Genomic DNA, 21,888 nt, shown 5'->3' with positions numbered 1-21,888 from the left:
GGCTGGGCCTCAGATCACTGCCACACTTAGCCCTCATCACACAGTTCCTCTCATAGTGGATGGAAAGTAGCACTGAGACCCACCATTGGCTATCTGAGAGCAGAGAGTGAGACTCGCATCTCAGTTCTAAACAGAAGATCTTTCTGAAACCTGCCCTCCCAGGACTATGTGACAGAGCATCTGGAAAGACTGTAAGATCCAGAGACGGTAGCTGACTCCAAGGAAACAGTCTTCAAGACACAACAGGACTGATGCGCAGGGCTAGCACAGGTCCAACCGGACAGGGTGGCAGCAGAGAAGGGGAAAAGGACACTGTCTCCCACCTCTCACCTAGAAGCAATCTGTATTTGCCACCTGCTGGGAAAGAGAAAAATTACTCTTCTACAATGGAGTGCCATTCTGTATTAGCCACATTCCAGGGCAGCCCCAAGCCTAGAAGTTGTCCAATACTAAACAGCCTCCATGTTTTTAGTATGCACTTTTTGTTTTGTTTTGTTATTTTCTGTCTTACTGGTTTTTTGTTTACTCTGACCTTTGCTTTTGTTTTGTTTTTTTGAGGAAGGCACATGAAAGTTAGATGGGTAGGGAAAATCTGGGAGGAGTTGGGGGAGAAAAAAAATATGACCAACATGCATGTTAAAAAAAATAATAGAAAGTAAAACAAACAAAACTCAAATGCTAACAATGTTCTTTTGTGGAAAGTGGAACCCTTAGATATTATTTGCTACTCATTTGTTTAGCATTTAAATGAATATGCATAACATAATTTATTAATACCTATGTTTAAAGACAGAGTAGACCCTGGGACACAGTCACCATTTCTGCTATGGCAAGTAAACATTAGATATCAGTTTCATTATTATCTCAGAGATACATAAAATACAAAAATACAAACAGGAAATATAAGAAACTCCTGAAAGGGAGTGTCAGCTAACATTACCGAAAATCAATCACAGATCTGAGACAAGCACTGTTGATCATCCCAACACTCACAGTGTGGACAGAATAGTAAACAGCAGCAAACCCTTTTGCACACACAGAGGTCATGTTCCAAAGAAAACCTCATAATGACCCTGGGGGAGATTTATGAGTCTCCAGAGTGAGCTCCTTCAGCACACTTAGCTAAATTATTCAATGCCAGATTCAAGACTTGCTAAGCTCAACTTAAAAAGAAGCCACTAGCTTCGGCTGTTCCTACTATCTATACAAAAATCTACAACAAGGGGATATATGCCACCATACTGTAGAAATGGCATGCAACCTGAATCTACCAGCATAGACTATATATAATGAAGAGATGAAAGTTACTTTTGATCTTTGTTTCTATTCTTACAGAGAACCCTTCCTACACAGCAGGCTATTCTACAAAAGCGAGCCCTCCACCTCTACATGAGCACCAGTTTTAACTTGTAAGGCATTCTGCTAATGTCCCTGTACCAAGGGGTCTCTTGGAATTAAGCCTGTCTTTCTCACAAAAAGGCCACAGGGATAAGCACTAAGACTAGAAAAATTGCTTGAATTATACCAAGTAAAGTAATTAGAAGAAGAATGAGTACTTCTAATAACAATCAACAAATAAATAACTACCAGTTTTGATGCTACTGCTGTTAGTAAACAGCCAAGCCATAAAGTAGTTAGAGGAATACAGAATTCCTAACGAGGTCTCAGTTTTTCAATGTTACCTACAAACCTGCCTTATGAAAGGCTAGAGAATGATAAAACTATGAAATTGCATAACCATAATGAGGAACGTTTAGCACTCAGCTATAGAAAGGAATGGAGCTCCCATCCGTGCTATGACCTCACAAACCATGAAAACACCCTTAATGAAAGAAGCCTGCTGCAAAAGGCCACACAATTCATGATCAGTTTGTAGGAACTAGCCAGAAAGAAAGCTTCAGAACCTGATGGTAGATGAGTGGCTGTCAGAGGCTAAGCAGAAGGCTGCTTATGGGTGTAAGGTTTCTTTCCAGAGTGAGCAGTGTTCTGGGATTAGCAGTGATGGTTGTGCAATCCTGTGACTGTGGCAAAACCACTCACTCCACCAAAAAGTGTGAAGATTATCCATACACATGATATCTCAATAGACCTATAAAACAAGGCACCAATTCCATGCTGAAAACACTGGCAATGGTACAACATCAACTTACCAGTTGAAGTTTTGACATTTTTTCTTCAAGGTTCCGCATTTCACAGAGTTTTCTTTTAATTTCTTTCTAGGAATAAAAAGCCTATTAAGTAAGTATCTAAGACCCTATGACTATACATTATTATGGCATACCAAGTAAGACTAGGTAGCTTGCATTCTCTCTATCCATAAGGCCTGGGAATTGGATCTAATACTCAGCTCCAATGAACAGAGAGTAAGGTAGAGATGAAACACCTGTTTAAATACTGTGGCATCCTGAACACTTGTGAGAGCTCATTTGTAAAATGAAGAACCACTTCAACTCTCCCTTCTTGGGCCTCAGCTTTGGGAAATGATGGTAGTCATTTCCTAACCATCCTCTTCCCTGCTCTCGACTTGCTTTTACCTACCTGGATCTCTCACACTATAACTCAGAGCATAGAGTACTATGGAAATACTGTGATCCAAGAGCAACCTTTTGTTGCAACAAGTTGACATCTGTAGGCCTTGTCAACAGGCCATGAGGAGCCACGTTCAATGCATAGTATGCAAAAGCACAGAAGATACAAAATGGAGTAGAGAAAGAGAGAAAAGAGATAGAGGAGTATTGTTATACACTAAAACCAAAAAAGCAGAATCAAATCTATATGAACTGTATACCTACCGCTGTTCTGAAGATCAAACCCAGGGCCTCACACATGTGAGGGTTACATCCTAATCCATGTCTTCTTCCATGACTCTTTGGCTGTGCAGAGTTTCTTGAGAGTCCATATTTCTTGGGGACTATTTTCTACTTCTGCAAAAGCTGGCATTGCATTCTCATAGGACTTGAGCTGAATTCATAAACTCTGTGGTTTCACAACATGAGTTGTGAAACATAGGATGCCTTTTCATTTACGCATCCTTTACTTTTCATCCGCACCTTTTCATCAGTTTTACTTTTTTCATCAGTATTTTATTATAGCCAAAGTTTTAACCATAGTGGTTAAGTTCATTCTTTAAATTGAATTAATTTATGTTTGATTTTTTTATTCTTAGTATAATGAATTGCACCTGATTTGTTGTGTGTTTTAACATGCAATTGTGTTAACTTGTTTATTTCATTGTGTGAAAATCTTTAGATTTTCTACAATTTAGACCATGTCACATATGAACAAAGAATTTTTACTCTTTCTTTGAAAAGTGTATGCCCTTTATTTTATCCTATTTTATTTTTGTCTAATTGCTGAGGACTTTAGTACTACATTTTAGTTTAGTTTAATTATATGATGATATGGTTTTTAGTGTATCCCAGGCTACCTAGAATACACGGTCTTCCTGCTTCAGCCTCCCTACAAATATTTAGATTTCCAGGCATGTACCATCTCTTCTGGATCAGTATTATATGCTAAACAGAAATAACAAAGTATCCTAGACCTGTTCCTGATTCTACAGTAAAATTTTGCTGATTCAATACTGAGTATGTTTGCTGTGGGCTTTTTATTAATTTCTGTATTATATTGATATAGTTTCCTCCTGTTTCACTAACTACAAAGTTAACACTGCCTAACACAAATGCAGAAAAATGGTCTTCACACTGGGTTCCATCTACTCTTGGCAGGAAGCGTTCCCAAGTGTGATAGCTAGCTAGGGTACAAGCAGCTTTGCTTTGCTCTGTGGTGCTGGAGACAGAGCCCAGGTGCATGGACACACTAAGCAAGTGTCCTGTCTATGAGCATGCCCTTCTCTGCACACAGCTTTTAAAGAGTGGCATCCAGTGACTCAGCTGACACACAGTGCTCCTTAAAGATCATCTTTAAGGTCATCTTAATGATGCTCTAGGCATGTATGCGTGCTCTACTCTTACTCTTCCTTTACAGCTGCCTTTAGTAATCTGCTTCAAAGAATTCTCATCCACATTATAAAAGCACTCTATTTCAAGATTAAAAAAAGAAGAAGAAAACTTTTGAAGCATCAGATACAAAGATTATTTACGGCTAGGCTGGGACTGGCTGAAGGCTTCTTTTTCTCCCACTGCATTTATTTGAGATGTATTTCATATAGAAATTTACTTATCAGCATTGTGAGATATCTGTCAATTTGACCTAGTGCTTACTAACAATGGTAAGGATAACACCAAGTGGAGGAATAGTATAACACTCTAAGCCTTACAGTAAAAGAATTAACAAAAGAAATTCAATTCATTCATGTTTTTATTCCAGGCCAGTGTGACAGACTGATCATAAAAAGGCATCAAGTGTAAAATGCTAAAATGGGGTACAATTTTGTGAGACTCTCAAGGAGAAAAGGTCATTTGGACTCACTGACTGCATTTTAAATAACAGTAAGACTTGCCTGAAGAGATTAATATTGTAAACAGAAAGTTTCACCCTATGAATCTTTTTTTTTAGCAGAAAGATGAAGAATGGTAGCTACCAACTACAAAGTCTGCAAGGAAAACATTCTTAAAATATGTTTAGGGGATGGGAAGATAGCTCAGAGGATAAAATGCAAACTGCAGAGGCTTAATGACTAAACTTCAGATCCTGAGAACCCCTACAAAAGCTGGGCAGGCATGGCAACCATCCCAGCAGAAGAGAGTCAGAGATGGTGGTCCTAGCGCAAGCTTGTGAACTAGACAAGCTGCAACAGTGAGCTCTGAGTTCAGGAACAGAACCAGTCCCCGAGAAGTGAACAGTGATTGTGGCAAACACCCAATGTCAGCTTCAGGCCTTCACACATATGCTCAGATAGGCACGGCCACCAATGCGTATATGCATGCCTACACATGTGAACATAATACACATACCCATGCATGCACATGATATAAACATACACACATGCAATATAATCTTTCAGAGATTCTTACGCTAAACCTGACAAGAGGACAAACTTCAGAGATAAAGGACGGGGATGGAAATGACAGAGAACGTCAGGACAGAGTTTAGACATTTATTCTATGAACAGGTGTGCCCAGGAAAACTAAACCAGTTAGAACAAAGGCAATCTTTTAGAAGGTGGAAACAACACTTAAGAAAACTCTGCACTGTTAAGGACAGAAATGTGCTCCTGAGCAAACTGCAAAGCTGGGCATGGCTTTCCAGAGCCCAGCCCACTGTGCTCAGGCCTAGTGAGGTCCCACAACACAGACTCCAAGTCACCTTTGCCTCGCCGAGCTCCTTGTCCGCCGTCTCCAGCACGTGCTCTTTATGCCTTTCCAGCTGCTGGGCTAACTGGTCGATTTCGGTTAACTCCTGGCAGAGCTTTTCGTTTTTGTTACTTAGGCTTACAACTTCAGTTGTCACTGTTTCCTTGGTTTCCAGGAGCTCTTGAATACGCTTCTCCAGTTCTCTATTAGCTTGCTGAAGGAAGTTAACCTAAATCCAATATACAGTCATAGTGATGAAGTATATAAACTGGACAATTATCCAAAATTCTGAACATTCAAACTAAAAGTTCTAAACACTGTATTTTAAAGGGTCTTGGAGTTAAATCCAGCTATTTTTGCTTGTCAGTCCTAAATACTATTTTTTTTTTTTTTTTGCCAAAACTGACAGTGTGTACTTTAATAAAAATATATGCCTAGTGGCATTGATTTTCACACACAAAAGTAAAGGATGAGAAATTTGTGTGAGCTTGTTGCCAACAGAGTTCTAAAAATATGACAGGACTGCCACAGTGACAGTAGCTTGTGCTGCCCAGGAGAGTAGCTACGCGCATCTAGGTGTAGCTGCCGAGCACGTGAACTATGGTGAGTCTAAAATGAGATGTGCTGTAAATGTAAAACATGTAAGGTTTCAAACTCTTGGGGTTCTGTTTGCTTTTTGTTTTTTAGGGAAGTAAAAATCTTATATGTTGAGATGAAGTTTTGGATATACTGAAATAAATACATTATAATTAATTCCATTGGTCAAGAGTCATGTTTCCTTTGGACAGTAGTATTGAATGCTTCCTCTGCTAGTTTTGAACTAACTCTACCTGGCTATGCAGACATACGTGTAAATGGTACTTCTACGCTCATGTGTCACAACTTTTAGAGCTCTTCTGCTTTTTCATCCTCAGATCAAAGCATGGTGCAAGCAGACACAGGCACATGCTTTACTTATGCTACTATTTTTTGGCAGTGACAAGGATTGGACTTGTGATTTTCACGTTACACAAGGCTTACTCTCTACAGTCTCACCAGAGTAACATATTACATATCAATACCTGCTATGTAGTATGTACATAAAGTATAAATGGGTAATATTGTGAATCATATAGCATATATTATGGACAGTACATCTAGAAATCTCCTTCTCTCTATATATGTGTATATATATATAGAGAGAGAGAAGGAGAGTTATAGACTTTGCTACTGTTTTGTTCTTTTGAAATAGGATCTTATGTGGCAGTCTAGAGTTTACTGTGGGCTGAGCTGGCCATAAACTGAGCTCCTGGCCTCTCCCCTTTCCAAGCTCACAATTGCGTGCTGTGTCCCCACGCTTTACTCATTCACCGGTTTTTAAGAGCGAACTGAAGGCACTGCACTGCCTCCAGCACGTGGTCTTCTTCAAGTCTGTAACATTAAACTCTATTACCTGGCGCCTCATTAAGCACCGGATTTTTCAAAAGCTATCCCTTATTTCTACATATTCTGGCTCTAACAGAAACTCCCCAGAGCCAGGTATGGCAGCACACACCTTTACCCAAGCACTGGAGAGGCAGAGGCAGTCGGATCTCTGTGAGTTCAAGGCCAGACTGTTCTTCAGAGAGGGTTTCAGGACCACAAATGCTATATAGTGAGACCCTGTCTCAAAAACAAAACAAAATAAAACAAATCCCTTATAGATAACACTTCAGTGAACAAGTCTGCCAGTTTAAAAAACCCAGACATTATTAAAAAAAACTCAGATTTTTATATACGTAAAGAAACAACCCTATGGGCCATTACCTGAATATTTAGGTGAGCAACAAGCTTTTCATTGGTTTTATTTCTAGTCTCCAGAGACAGGACATCAGGGGAACGACCACCATCCAAAGCAAGTGACAGTCGTTCGATTTCTTGTTCTCTTAGCTCAATCTGAGGACATAAAGTTATGCTTCTAGTTGATAAAATCTGGTTGTGAAACAAATTCTTAACTCTGCACATTTAGTTATCCACACTCTTTCCTCGTGTCCCAACAATGCACACAGCAGCTACCGTTCATGAGCAAAACACAGAGCACACCGACTTTAACAGTACCAACATAGTGCTCATTAGTATTTCTACGGAATTGATTCTAACTGAATTTTTTAGTTTGTTTCTCTCTTCTAAAATAGGCAATAGTTTATATGAAGAGAAATGTCTTGGCATATTATACACCTGTTCAAGTACTGGAATAATACTGACACATTTCAATGCCTGGCAGAATGAATGAGTGAGCAAATGAATGGAAGAGAGTAAAAACTGACTTAGTATCTAACTCAGTGTTAAAAGGGATACAAAAATAGGATAAATTTAATTAATTATTATTCACATATAGTCAAAAGAGCAGTATTAACCATATATTGACACCAATTCACATGCGAGAATTGGAAAAATGTGAACAGACACAAACACACACACACACACACTTTTTATTTTCTTTTTCCCAAAAACAGAAAAAGAAGAAAACAAAACAAAAACAAAGATTCAATTCAATAAATACTGAACACACACTGATCTGTGTAAGGATAACTAAAACAATGGACTATGACTTTCAGGAACTGAGAACCTAACAGGAAAAACTAGCACCCATCCCGGCAGTCACTAGTTAACAGGGGCTTCAACGGAAGAGTGAAGGAAATGGTATATGGCTGCACCAGTAGTTAAAGTCGCCCACTCTGCATGCTATGTCTGAGCCTATAAATTCACCCAAGGCCTTGCTAAAAACAGAATGTTCATAAAAGACCACAGCAATGCTGCATCAGGAAAAAGGGTGCTCCAGGAAGTGACTATCAGGGGAAATATCCACGACAGCAGAAATGGCTTGGCATGACTAGACCGTAATGTGCAAGGAAACGAGTGTGAAGAATTGAGCATTGAGCCAGAACAATCCCCTGACCATTAAGTCTTAGGAGACTCTGAACACAAATATTACTATATAAAGCTAAGAACAGAAAGCTGAAACAAGGAGATACCCCAAGAGAGTGGCGATAGAGTGTCAGGAAAAGAGGTTGGGAATAGCAAACTATGGAGCACTGTTCTTGCTTTCAGTTTGGGCTTTGCTAGTAAGTGCCTATCACTGAACTGACCCCTAACTCACAAGCTGGAATAACTTCTGAGAAAAACAAACTCAAGCAAAAAAATATATATATATCAATGGCAGAGAAGATCAACTAAGATGGATGGTCAGTTAATCAGAATGGCTAAGCAATGTCTTCCAAAGACTTCAACCATCTCAGAGAGATGGCAAAGTTTTGGCAATTTATGTTTATAAAGTACTTGGGAGAAATGTGGTTATAAACTGAAAAATAACAATGACATTTAATTTGTACAATTTTTTTTGTCTTTTTCTGCTATGCTGAGAATTAAACCCAGCACGTTAGATAGGCAAGCTCCTTTTTTCTCAGTTCCATCTCACTGTACTTTCAGTGCAGTGGTCCGCAACCTTACTGTAACACAGTTCCTCACATTGTGCTGACCCCAACCATAAAATTATTTGGTTGCTATTTCACATCTGTAATTTTGCTACTGTTATGAATCATAAATATCTGATACGTAACTCCAAAGGAGGTGGGGAACCTCTGCTTTTGGTATCTTTTAGTATTTTGGTTTCTTTGGTTTGACAATATTGAAATTTCCTTTAACTCCTTTTTAATCCAAATATTTTTGAAAGTACTTTATAAGAGCTATACTAACATATAAGGTACATATAGAGTTATATGTACAGAACATGCAAAAAAAATGTAGCCATGAACATGAAAAGCATGTTACCTAGTTTAAACTTCTGCGAGCACAGTAGGAAACAAAGTGTGCTGTTCAGCCAAGACAGCACACAAAGAGCAGGGACACAGGCCTGCTGTACTCATGATCTAACTCTGCATCTGCTGAGCCCCTGCTTCTTAGACAACTGTATCATGCTGTACCAATGCTTCCAGAGGAACCACACTGAAGACAGCAACCCACAAGAGGAACTTCCAAAAGTTTGTATCAACGGAAAAAAGAAAGGAATAAAATAATAATACAATTATTTTCATTTTTGTTTTTAAAAATATTTATTTATAAATATTATGTGTGTGCCTCATAAGGAGGTCAGAGGACAACTTTTGGGTCGGTTTTGTCTCTCCACCATGTAGGTCCTGGAGACTGAACTAAGGTCGTCAGGCCTGGTCCTAAGCATCTCTACTCGCTGAACCATCTTGTTGGCCCTCCCAACACATATAATTATAAAAGTATGTTGTCAATAAAATTATTCTTGAGATGAACATAGTAACCCACTTGTAATTGTAATCTGGGGCAATCTGATTTGGGGAGATTGATGCTTCAAATAAAAGAGACACTAAAACTAAAATTACTGCTCACCTCAATGAATAATAAGGGAATAAGGTAGGTACTCTAGAGCGACTCGACCTCTTAACTCGACTAACAAGCTTTCTGGAAAAGAAAAAGGCTGCATACACTTAAAATGAGGAATCTGTAATATCACGTGTAAGACAGTTCTATGCTTGATCAGAGCATACGCAGCTCACCCAGACACACAACTGAGAAAACCCTACCTGCTTGCTGTAATCTCTCACTCCGTTTTCCATCACTACTAACTTCTCTTGAAGCTGGTGGACTTCCTCCTGAAGTTCCTGAATCCTGAAACATGCATAACTGGTGTCAGCATGTGACACAGAGGCTTTGGTTAAGGGAGACAAAACAACACAATGGAACATGAAAGTAATTTTGTTGTGTAAAAATCCCACTTCTGGCTGCTGGGCGGGGGAGGGGGGTCTGAGGGCTTCAGAGCATAAATGCAGCACACCACCTCAAAGAACTAATTTTATAGGAGCAGATATCAAAACTGAGAGGCAAGTAATTTGAAACTCACATCATGCAATAAAACAATTCCCTGTGGATGGCTTTTGGCAGGATGGCCATTTTTACTCTGTTAATCCTACCGATCCACGAGCACGGGAAATCTTTCCATCTTCTAAAATCTTCTTCAATTTCTTTCTTCAAAGCCTTGAAGTCCTTGTCATGCAGGCCTATCGCTTGCTTGGTTAGTGTTACACCAAGATATTTTATATTATTTGTTGCTATTTCTCAGCCCTTTTGTCGCTTGTACAAAAAAGGGCCACTGGCTTTTTAGAGTTGATTTTGTATCCAGACACTTTGCTGAAGATGTTATCAGCCCTAGGAGTTCTCTGGTAGAGTCTTGCAGGGGTGGAGGGTGACTTACTATACTATCATACCATCTGCGAAGAGCAACACTTTTACTTCTTCTCTTCCAATCTGTATCCCCTTGATCTCCTAATGGCCATTCTGCCAAAAGCCATCTATAGATTCAATGCAGAATTCCAACATAGTTTTTACAGACCTGGAAAGAGCAACCATTAACTTCATATGGAAAAATAAAAGACCCAGGATAGCCAAAACAATTCTGTACAATGAAAGAACTTCTGGAGGTATAAACACCCCTGATTTCAAGCTATACTACAGAGCAATAGTAATAAAAACTGTATTGTATTGGCATAGAAACAGAGGTTGATCAGTAGAACTGAATTGAAGACCCAGAAATAAACCCATGCTCCTATGGGCACTTTATTTTCAACAAAGAAGCCAAAAACCATACAAGGAAAAGAGAAAGCATCTTTAACAAATGGTGCTGGTCTACCTGGATGTCTGGATGTACAAAAATGAAAAGACTTGTTTTTCTTACCCTGCACAAAACTCAAGTCCAAGTGGATAAAAGATCTTGACATAAAACCAGAGACTCTAAATCTATTAGTAGACAAAGTGGAGAAGTCTGGAACTCATTGGCACAGGAGACAACTTCCCGAACAGAACACCAACAACATAGGCTCTGAGATCAATAATTAATAAATGGAATCTCATGAAACTAAGAAGTTTCTGTAAGTCAAAGGACATAGTCAATAGAACAAAACGGCAGCCTACAGATTGCGAAAAAGATCTTCACCAACTGTACATCAGACAGAAGGCTAACATCCAAAATATACGAAGAACTTAAGATATTAAACTTCAACAAATCAAATAATCCAACTAAAAAATGGGGTATAGAGCTAAACCAAGACTTTACAGAGGAATCTCGAATGGCTGAGAAGCACTTAAAGAAATGTTCAATGTCCTTAGCCATCAAAGAAATGCAAATCAAAACTACCCTAAAATTCCATCTTATAGCACTCAGAATGGCTAAGATCAAAAACTCAAGTGACAACACATGCTGGGAAGGATGTGGAGAAAGGGGAACTCTCCTCCATTGCTAGTAGGAGTGCAAACTTGTACAACATCTCCGGAAATCAACCTGGTGCTTTCTCAGAAAATCAGGAATAGTTCTTCCTCAAGACTCTGCTATACCTCTCCTGGACATCTACCCAAAAGAGGCTCCACCATACAACAAGGACATTTGCTCAACTATGTTCGTAGTGGCTTTATTCATAACAGCCAGAATCTGGAAACAACCTAGATGTCCCTCACCTGATGAATAGATACAGAAATTTATACAATGGAATACTACTCACCTATTAAAAAACATGAAATTTGCAGGCAAATGGTGGGAACTAGAAAAGATCATCCTGAGTGAGGAAACCCAGACCCAGAAAGATGCACATGGTATGTACTCACTTACAATTGGATATTAGACCTATGGTACAGGATAACCATGCTACACTTCACAGATCAAAAGAAGCTAAGTAACAAGGAGGTCCCAAGTAAGGGTGCTGGAATGTCATTCAAAAGGGAAACAGAATAGACAGCAAAAGTGAATGAAGAGAGAGAAATGGGCAGGAGATGGAATGGGGAGGGCAACAAGAGTGGGGATCAGATGTGGGGAGAACGGAAGTGGGAGGTGAGAGGACTGGGAACAAAAGGGAACCTGAGGGGGGACATCTCACTGTCAAGCTGGAGGCCTGCAATGGGTAGGCTCCTGGAAGGATATGGGTGTGACTCTGCCTGAGACTCCTAACAGGGGGGATATGAAGACTGAAGTGACCACCTCCTAGCCAGGAGGACTAGTGGAAGGAGGGGAACAACAATCCACCCACAAAACCTTTGATCCAAAAATTACCCTGCCTATAAGAAGTGCAGGGATAAAGAGGAAACAAAGATTGAGGGAATATCCAACCAATAATTGGCCCAACCTGAGACCCACCCCACAGTAGAGAGCCAGCCCCTGACACTATTAATGATGCTCTGCTATTCTTGCAGACAGGAGCCTAACTTGCCTGTCATCTGGGAGGCTCCAGCCAGCAGCAGACTGAGACAGATGCTGGGACTTGCGGTCAAGCATTTGGCAGAGCTATGGAGTATTGGGGGAAAGATGGAAGGACCTAAAGGGGACAGGGACCTTACAAGAAGTCCAATAGAAACAACTAACCCAGTCCAATGGGGGCTCACAGAGACTGAGACATCAACTAAGGAGCATGCATGGTCTATACCTAGGACCCTGAACATATGTGGCCAATGGGTAGTTTGGTCTTCATATGGGGCCCCTGGCGAGTGGAGGGGGCAATGTTCCTAACATGGACTCTATTGCCTGCTTTTGGATCACTTCCCTTTGGCAGCACTGCCTTGTCTGGCCTCAGGAGATGAGGATATACTCAGGCCTAATGTGACTCGATGTGCTGGGGAGGGTTGATATGGAGAGAGGGGGCTCCTCTTTTCTGGGAATAAAGGGAGAAGGGAGTGAGGAAGGAGGGAAAGGGGAACTGAGATGAGCAGAAGGGAGGGGGCACCCTTGGGATGTAAAGTAAATAAAGTGAAATAATAAAAGAGAGAGATTTAAAACAAACAAACAAACAAACAAACAATCATATCCCTGTTCTGTTTGGTTCTTAGAACAACTCTGAGGTCCAGCTACCAATTTTTAGGTTCAGGAAACCACAGATCTAGTTCACAGTTCACATCACTACATGAAATAAGAGTGTCTTCTGACCCTAACCAACCCTGTGTTGCCTAATAAACTGCTTTACTCTACTGGAAAGAAGAAAACTGAGCAAACTGCAACTTTCTAAGTGACCCCAGCAACGCCTACTTTTCCTAGAATATGTAAGTTCTAACAGAATCAAGACTTTAACCAAATCAACAGACCTCTACATGGATTCTATTGTCTTGGTATGGCATAACCCAATTTTGACTGGAAAAGCCTGAAGCAGGTCTGCTTTGAAGAGACAGTTTCCAAGAGCTGCAATAAATAGGTTGCAGAGAGCTCATCCCAACCAACTCTTACTGAAGCTGTAAGTGTCTACTAATCTAGGCTAAGAATAAGAGCATGCGTTCAGGCACTCTAAGATTAATGCAGAAGATGCAAAATGTGGGTACACACCAAAGCAAACACACAAAAGAGACCAATGGCATTTCTACAGCATAAAGTAGTGTTTAAATAATACCACCAGGGACCTGATCATAACTTTAACAGATGAGCAAACCTCAAAAGGTCAAGGTAGCCATATAAATACAGGCACATAATATTAGGGGAGAATAAATGACTGAAGTGATCTGAGGCAGATCTCAACCAACACTCCTTTAGATATTATGACTGGCTGACAATCTCCTCTGTATTTTACATGAACACAAAGTCATTGCCTGCACAGTTCTTCTGAGCACCCACAGTTTTGATGCCTCACCCAGTATCACTGTAGTGTCACTGGAGCCATCTCTCTTCCCTTAGTGCCATCTGGACTGCAAGCATCTCCAAGCAGCAGCATCCTCTTACTCTGACGGTCTTAGAGCACTTGCTCGGGGCCTTGCACTGGAAGCCTAATGAATGCCTAATTAAATGGAATCTATATCTGACTCTGCTTTATATTTAAGGAAATATAAATACAGGACTAAAGAATTCATGAGATAAGAATTTCAGATCAAGTTAGGAATCTATTCATGTCCAGCTGGCATTTTGCTATATTGGAAGCAGTAGAGATTCCAGTAAAAGGTAACCTACTTAAAGATGAAACTAAAGTGACTCTATTGAAATAGGTTCTTAACAGCACTAATATTTCACAGCAAGTATGGGCAGAGACCTCAGATATATGACTTACTTGAAATCAAAGTTTTTAGACAAGTAAAAAAAACTTCTACATTGTTGTGAAAATACCTTCCGAGTGTTGGTGCAAAGTTCTGTGCTAGACATGGGGACACGACAATTAACAAGCCCAAACCTTCCCACTGAAACCTTAGAATGCACAGCAATAAAGCCAACAAAGATAACGATGTGAGTTAGGTGTTGAGGATTAAACTGAAGTCCTCGGGCATGCTCAGCATCCCTCTAGCACACCCAGGCTCAGGAAAGGAAGTATTTAACACACCTGTTGTCAGCGACCTGCAGGAGGTCTGCAATGTATGGGTCTTCTGGCTGTGGAACTGGGTATGAACTGACTTCAGAGGGTGGGGCTGGCTCATCGATTTGCATCCGCTGACGCCTAAATGCAATGTGTCTTTTCTTGCCACCTAAAAAAGCAAAAAGAGATGTATGACTTGATGTATGGCTTCTAAGGCAAGGGGAAACAAAACACCTTCCTAAGTACTCAACAGCACAGGCTAACCTTCTATTATAAAGTGGGCTCATCTGTGAATATCCACCCTGACTTGTGATTCAACGATGCATTTCTGAAACATTTAATAAGACAAGGCTATAGAAGAAGCTTTCTATGCTTATAGGCTTGGCATATGCACACAGGTTTAAACTATCCCTCAGCTAGAGTAGATTTCAGCAGGATTAAAACCTGAGTGTGCCTTGCAGTGGTCAACGTTTTGAGCTAAAATATCACTATTAGACCACTGTCAGATGAGGAGCACTGACAGTAAGAACTAAAATACACATGCTTATTAAGCAATGTCAAGAGAACAGATCACTGGGCCTGGAGACTGCTCAAATGATAATGCACTTGCCATTCAAGTGTGAGGACCTGTATTCAGCCCTCAGCAACCACGCATTGGTGCTGTGCCTGTAATCCCAGCACTGGAGGGGAGGAGATCCCTGGGGCTTGCTGGACAGCCTATCTAGCCTAACAGGCAAGCTCAAGATTCAGTGAGAAGCCTTGTCTCAAAACAATCTTGTAGGAAGTAATCGAGGAAGAAGTCAGAAACTGACTTCTGGCCTCCATATGCACACTCACACGTTCCTGCACAAACATACAAAGAGCAGACACACACACAAAGAGCAAATAATTGAAACTCTGAGGAGCACAACTAGAATGCAATAGGATGCCACCCGTAATTCATTCATACTGTAATCTGAACTAGTTGTGAACACCTCCATAATTATCTTTGTAAGTAGCAGGAACATTTTAAATGGATAGATTGACCTTGGAGTGGTATAAAACTCATAGCTTGTTTACTTTCTCAGCCACTGGCAAGATCAGAGCTGCACTTTCTAAATTAATAGAGTCTGACAAAAAATAAGTACAGCCCACATTAGTGTATTCACATTAGTGTAGAGTCCCATATTAGTGTATTCACGACCGCGCAAGCCAACTTGGTCTGAGAAGGAAACTGAAGAGTTACCAGGAGTCTGCACTACAGCATGCAAATTCTTTTCTTGAAGCTGTTGGATTTTTTCATTCTTTGCTCTGCTCTCTTTCTCCAGGAGTCTGAGCTTGTGAACATACTGGTTATTCAGAAATTTCAGATCAGCTGTCTCACGTGAACATTTCTTCAACTCAGTTTTCAACTCTTGAAGTGAGAAAGATGAAAACACAATTCTAAGCATCAAGACATCCACACCAATTTAAGAGGCACCACCTGAGCTTTACACATGGTCTGTATGAAGCCAAATACACTTCTTACCACTAACAAATCTAAATAGAAATCACTAAGCACAAAAAGGAACTTCATTTTAATTATTGTATATGCCCAATGGGTACCATAGCTTTAATCCAATAAGTCAGGTGTAAGCTAAAGAATTACTGAATATAAAATTTATAGTAAGAAAACCAAATAATTATCTTTGAAATCTATTTTCTGGCTCAAACACTACTTAATAAGTGATGCATAGCTTTCACTTAGTCATTATTTTCTTTTCAGTAAGAGAAACAATAGTTGTTTCAAGAAAACACCTCTGTTCTGCTATTTAATATTTTCTATACTAATTTCAAACCAAAAAGCATAATCTATGATAGTAAAAACTATCATAACTATGGAATGCACCTTTCCCTTTCAAGCATTCTTCAACATACCTTACTGTATTTAAAGAGCTGTTAGTAGGACTATCGTTTTTCTTATCAAGGATTTTAAAATGGGACTTTAGCCTTTTCCAGTTATAGAACAAGGAGGGCAAGCATCCTACACTTAAAAAACCATCCAAGCCTCATCTACCTTTCATGTGCTGGTCTGAGTGTTCTCTCAGCTTCATTAACTCCAGATACAGTTCATTATTCTCCTTACATAGTCTTGCATTTTCAAGTTTATAAGGTTCCAAAGCAAAATCAAAATTGGCACTTTCCTTTTCCGCCTTTTCCGAGGACAACCTGGACTGCCGCAGGCTCTCTGTTGTATGAACTAAGTCACTAAAGTTAAAAGACAGAAAACAGAAACACAAGAAAACATTCTATTAGTCTTTTAGTAACTTAAAATACATTTCTAAAGAGGCTTAAGTATAATGTTAGTATTAAATAATATCAAATTTATAAGAAGAATGAAGAGTAGGGTTCTTTGAAGGTATCAAAAGGTCCTGAAAAGTTTTTCAAAACAAGCCTAACTATAAATTATAAAATACAAACATATCAAATTGTTCAGTTGGTTTTTTTCCTCACTTCTGAAAGTACTTTCATTGATAATTTTATCTTCAGTTTAAAAATCCCATTGTTCAGAAACATCTAATTAGGGCACTCAACAAAATGGGATACCATGCGAATCCCTATTTAATCTCTTTTCTTGGTCATCGTCTAGGTCTGTGGAGCCTGTGAAACTGGCTTTTCATTGAGTAAATACATATTGTCTGCTATCTGCTACTTCCAGAAAGACAGCAAGCCAGAATCACTCTCTCAGGCCTCTAAACACAGATCAACACAACTAAACTAAAACACAACTCACTTACTAAATGTTTAGTGAGGAAACACACACACATACACACACACACATACACACACACACACACACGCACTTATTAATGAAGAACTTGTATCTACAGATAATCATTAAAAAGACATCGTAGTACAAGATGAACCAAACATTTCCGTCCTTATTAAAAGAGCAATTGACAGCAACTAAAAGTGTCTTACGAAGTTTTCAGTGAAAGAAGGCCAGAACTAAGATGAGGATGATGCACAATATTGTAAAATGCAACAATGTGACTTCCTACTGAGCACAGAAGTGAGAAGGCAAGGCCCAGGGCTCCACAGGCAGAGGGAGCAGTGTACAAGACAGCAAGGGCAAGAGCGCACATAACTGCATGGAGTCCTGTGATACAACACGGGCAAGATGAAGCCTCAGGAAATAAAGAGAACAGGTCTTGAGAGGTTTGGGGGCTCATATCAAAGACCACAAGTTATCTTGATCCATTCTCTGCTTTCTACCAGCATCACCTGTAGTCCTACTAAGAACCTTCCTAAACACTGCTCTCTACCAGCATCACTTGTGGTCCCAGTAATCAACCTTCTTAAACACTCTCTACCAACATCACTTGTAATCCTACTAATCTAAACACCCTACTCCAATCCCAAACCTCCTCACTATAGGTCTACTGGAGAAGGAGGGGAAATCAAAAGGAGCCTTTCAGTTAAGGTGACAAAGAGCCTTTCTAGACTACCAGAAATTAAAGACCAGCTTGGCAGACATAGAATGTAAGGAGAAAGTTGTATGGGAGCGTAGCTCAATGGCAGAGTGCCTGCCCAGGACCCTAAGGCATGTTTAGTCCTCACCACAAACGACAAGCTGGAAAAGAAAGGGGAAAGCACCCCTGATCTCTACCAGAAACCTCAGAGTGTAAATCCATTCCAGGGAGCTCTCCAAATGATGACTGGGAACGGCCCAGTGGGCATGGCCAGCCCTAGTTTCCTGCAGCTGGAAGGCCCTGTGTTGAGAACCAGGCTTAGGACTAAGCAGGCAAGCTTCAGCTGACTCAAGAACTTCTCCCAAGTCCACAAGGTCCACTCGCTGCTTTCCAGCAGCAGGAAAGTCAGCCACAACCTCGGAAGTGCATTAAGGGTTCAGGATTCAGGGTTATACACACTGACAACTCTAGTTTTACGTTTACCTGAAAAGTTTTTCTACCAAAGGCAGACTGTCAACTGTCAGAGTCTGGCGGTACCCCAGCTGGTCTAGCCTTTTCCTAATGTTACTATACTTTCTTTCTGAAGCTGTCGTCATCTTGTCTTCCAAAACCAGTTTTATTCACTCTCCAAAATTAAAGCCCTGAAAGAGAAGATTAAAACATAGCTGTTAAGTTTCACCGTAAGAAAAATTCCTTTAATATGAAAGAATTATTTTGCTTCTTTTCACGTAGTCATTATCCTGTAATATTGACATTGATTTAAATCCAATACACATGATCTCTATATTGTTACATTAAAACATGTATTTCTTCATAAACCTGAATGTGAAAGTTAAAACAATGAAGACGCTAGAAGAAAACAGACTTCGCAGAAGCAGGCAGGGATCCTTGAAGAAAGCTCCACTTTGCCACAGAATTGTGGATAGCAGTGAGGCATCTTGTTCTGGCTAGGCAAGTGCCCTCCACTGGGCAGCGCCCACAACCCACAGGGAACCCCTTAGAAGCAGTAAACATAACAAGATAAGCAGGACCTCATGAAAGTGGAAAACATCAACTCATCAAAACACTCCACTGTAGGAAATGAAAGGCACAGCTGGGATGTGGCTTAATGGCAGTTCTCGCCTAGGACTGGGAAGCCCTGAGATTGATCTCTGCCAACACCAAGAAAGAGGAAAGGCGGGGGCAGGGGGGATGAAAGCTAAATAGTGCCCCAGAATATTCACAAGATCTCGGAAAATATTCACATACAGAACAGAAAATAAACTCTTGGAACTTAATAATAAAACAATCCAATAAGGAAATTGAGCCTAGCCCTGGTATGGAAGTACATGGCCTAAAATCCAGCATTTAGGAGACAGACACAGAGACACTGCCCTAAATTTGAAACCAGCCTGGTGTATATAGTAAATTCAGCTAGGGTTATATAGCGAGACCTGGTCTAAAATTATCCCTCCAAATTGTGTTAAAACTAAATTTTAGTTGTACAAAAACTTGAAAAGGCACTTTGCAAAAGATATCTCAAAAGAAATATATGAAAAGGTGCTTAACATTAGTCACCAGGAAAAAATACAACTTATAACCACCATGCAGTGCAACTCTGCCCACATAGAATAACTAAAAGAAATTGCCAATACCCAGTGTCAGCAAAGGCTCCCAGCAAATGAAATCCACACATTGCTGAGAGAGGAGAAAACTACCTTGGAACAAGTCCAGCAGCTTCTTACAAAGCTAAACACACTCCCAGCCAGTAAAACTGTAATTCTGTTGCTGCTATTTACAAAAGAAAAGGGACACAAATGTCTACTAGGAGACTACAAAAGTGTCTACAGCAGGAGAAGGGGTGAACAAGCTATCAGCCCCTATCCTAGGTAGCATGACTCTGCTTAAGGGAGGCAAGAAGCTGTCACGACATATTGACAACACAGATGACTCTCAAAACACTATTCAGGCAAAAGAAGCAGACACATGCACTATGTGACCATTCTCATGAAAAGCTCAGAAAAAGGTAAAAATTAAACTGTGGGGCTAGAAACAGTTTCACAGGGAGCTGGAGAGTGACTGGAAAGGGTAAAAGCTTTCTTTCCAGAGTGAATAAAGTCTGGGTTAAGTTACCAGGCACAGACATTTATGGAAATTTTTCAAATGAGCACTCAAGGCCTGTGCATCTCACAACATAAATCCCACTCCCAGTTTTGTTCTTTTTATTATTTTGAGACAAAGTGTCCCTACAAAGTCCTGACTCACTTTGTAGACCAGGTGGCCTCCATTTTTTCTCTGCCTCTACCTTTGGAGTGCTAGGACTACAGACGTGTACCACCAAGCCCACCTTAACTTCATTTTTTTTTTTAAGTAGCACACACATGTAAGCACTTCTGTACGCACTTTTATACTTGTCTATTTTGTTGTTCACAGTGTCGGGGATCAAATGCAGAGCCTCTGGCCTGCTAGGCAAGCACTCTGCTTTTGGGCCACATCTCCAGCTACTATGCTTGTCTTTTTAAACATCCAAGACCACTTCCCCTACCAGTCTGCCCTAAAAATGAGCCATGCAAAGGCCATCTCTTCAGAAATGTGCTCCTTTCTAACCTTTGCCAAATAAATGTGGCCACAGAACTCCTATTTCTAAATCAAATAAAAATTGTTCTTCTTCACTAGGAAAACGTAAGTGCACGTGAGTAAGTGAGAATAAATTATGCAAAACCGGATGCTCCGAACAGCGGGTATGGGATAAAGGACCAATATGACACTGTCCCTATTGAAGCATGAAGGAAGGCTGTCCTAAGAAAATAAGTCCCCAAACCGCGCGGCTCCTTTTTAGTGCCTCTTTCTGATTATTCCCATTTACAAATACAAGCCTCTTGGTTTGAGAGACTTGACTTCCCCTGTTCCTTCCACAAAGGGAACTTGGCTCAAGGCAGGGCGTTTCAGAGAAACTCTTGAGACCAGTCACAAGGAAAACACCCGGCAAGAATAGACTAGTGGGGCAAACTTAAAAGAAACAAGTCCCCTCTCTGACAGCTAGCCAACTCCGGGTACCCCAAAACCATCTCCCTCCATCCTTCACGACGGGCGTAGAATGAGAATACGAATCAAAACATCACGAGCAGTAAAGTCCTCGCAGGAAAAAGACAGAAAAATCTGTACGTGTTAGATCTGCCCTATATCCCGGATGACAACTTTTAAATCAAAAACAGCCCACACGGGTGGGTCCGGCAGTTAGAACTAGCTGTCTACTAAACCCCGGGGTGCGGGTGGGCCGGGGCGGCCCGGCAGAGCTTCCCCGCCTCGGCCTGGAAGGTGGAGCCACAGTTCCCCCGGACATGGACATTTTAGTGTCGCACGGTGGACGGTGGGCCGGTCCCCGCGCCGCCCTCCCTCCACTTCCTCCCGGCAGCGCCCGGGCCTGGCCCGGCGGCCCCCGCGGCCTCCCCCGGCGCGCCTCACCGCCGCTCCCCGTCCGGGGGCGCATCGCCCTCGGGGCCCGCCGTCCTCACTGGCTGCTCCCGCTGCCGCCAAGGGCTCCGGCGCTGGCTCGGTTTGAAAATGGCGCGGAGAGAGGCTCGCGGCCCGCAGGGAGGAGGAAGCGCCGCGGTTGCCCCGGTAACGGGAGCGGCCCACAGTGGGCGCGCGCGCCAGCCGCCCGGTGATGGCGGCGCTCGGCCTCGGTGCCCGGAAACGTAACGGACCGGCCGGCACGGGGCCTCGGCGCCCCCTGGCGGAAAGCCCGAAGCTTTGCGGGGCTCAGGGACCTGTCAGCCGCTGGCGGGAACCCTCTGCTGTGGGCAACCCCCTGGACGTCGCTGTCCTCGCACCTTCTACCTGACAGTTGCCGGCCGTACCCAGGCTGTATTCTCAAGCATCTGCCGCCCTATTTGTAAACGTTAAATTGGAGGAAATTGCTCACGGATG

General features: G+C 41.3%; 1 protein-coding gene across 2 annotated transcripts in view; it reads right to left on the bottom strand.

The window, feature by feature from the left end:
- Positions 1–21,624, bottom strand: part of Cep135 (centrosomal protein 135) — a 59,087-nt gene extending 37,463 nt beyond the window's left edge. For both annotated transcript variants that reach the window (XM_060380781.1, XM_021650835.2), the window contains exons 1-9: positions 21,424–21,624; positions 18,463–18,620; positions 16,584–16,774; positions 15,774–15,941; positions 14,576–14,717; positions 9,827–9,911; positions 7,041–7,169; positions 5,269–5,484; positions 2,151–2,216 (exon numbers count right to left, since the gene is read on the bottom strand). In XM_060380781.1, coding sequence (XP_060236764.1) covers positions 2,151–2,216; positions 5,269–5,484; positions 7,041–7,169; positions 9,827–9,911; positions 14,576–14,717; positions 15,774–15,941; positions 16,584–16,774; positions 18,463–18,575 — 1,110 coding nt within the window. In that variant the 5' untranslated portion in view covers positions 18,576–18,620; positions 21,424–21,624. The remainder of the gene's footprint in view (positions 1–2,150; positions 2,217–5,268; positions 5,485–7,040; positions 7,170–9,826; positions 9,912–14,575; positions 14,718–15,773; positions 15,942–16,583; positions 16,775–18,462; positions 18,621–21,423) is intronic.
- Positions 21,625–21,888: the final 264 nt, after the last annotated feature.

The sequence above is a fragment of the Meriones unguiculatus genome, chromosome 3, assembly GCF_030254825.1.
Source record: "Meriones unguiculatus strain TT.TT164.6M chromosome 3, Bangor_MerUng_6.1, whole genome shotgun sequence".
Taxonomy (NCBI): Eukaryota; Metazoa; Chordata; class Mammalia; order Rodentia; family Muridae; genus Meriones; species Meriones unguiculatus.
The sequence above is the reverse complement of the archived record's forward strand: the minus strand, read 5'-3'. Positions and strand labels throughout refer to the sequence as shown.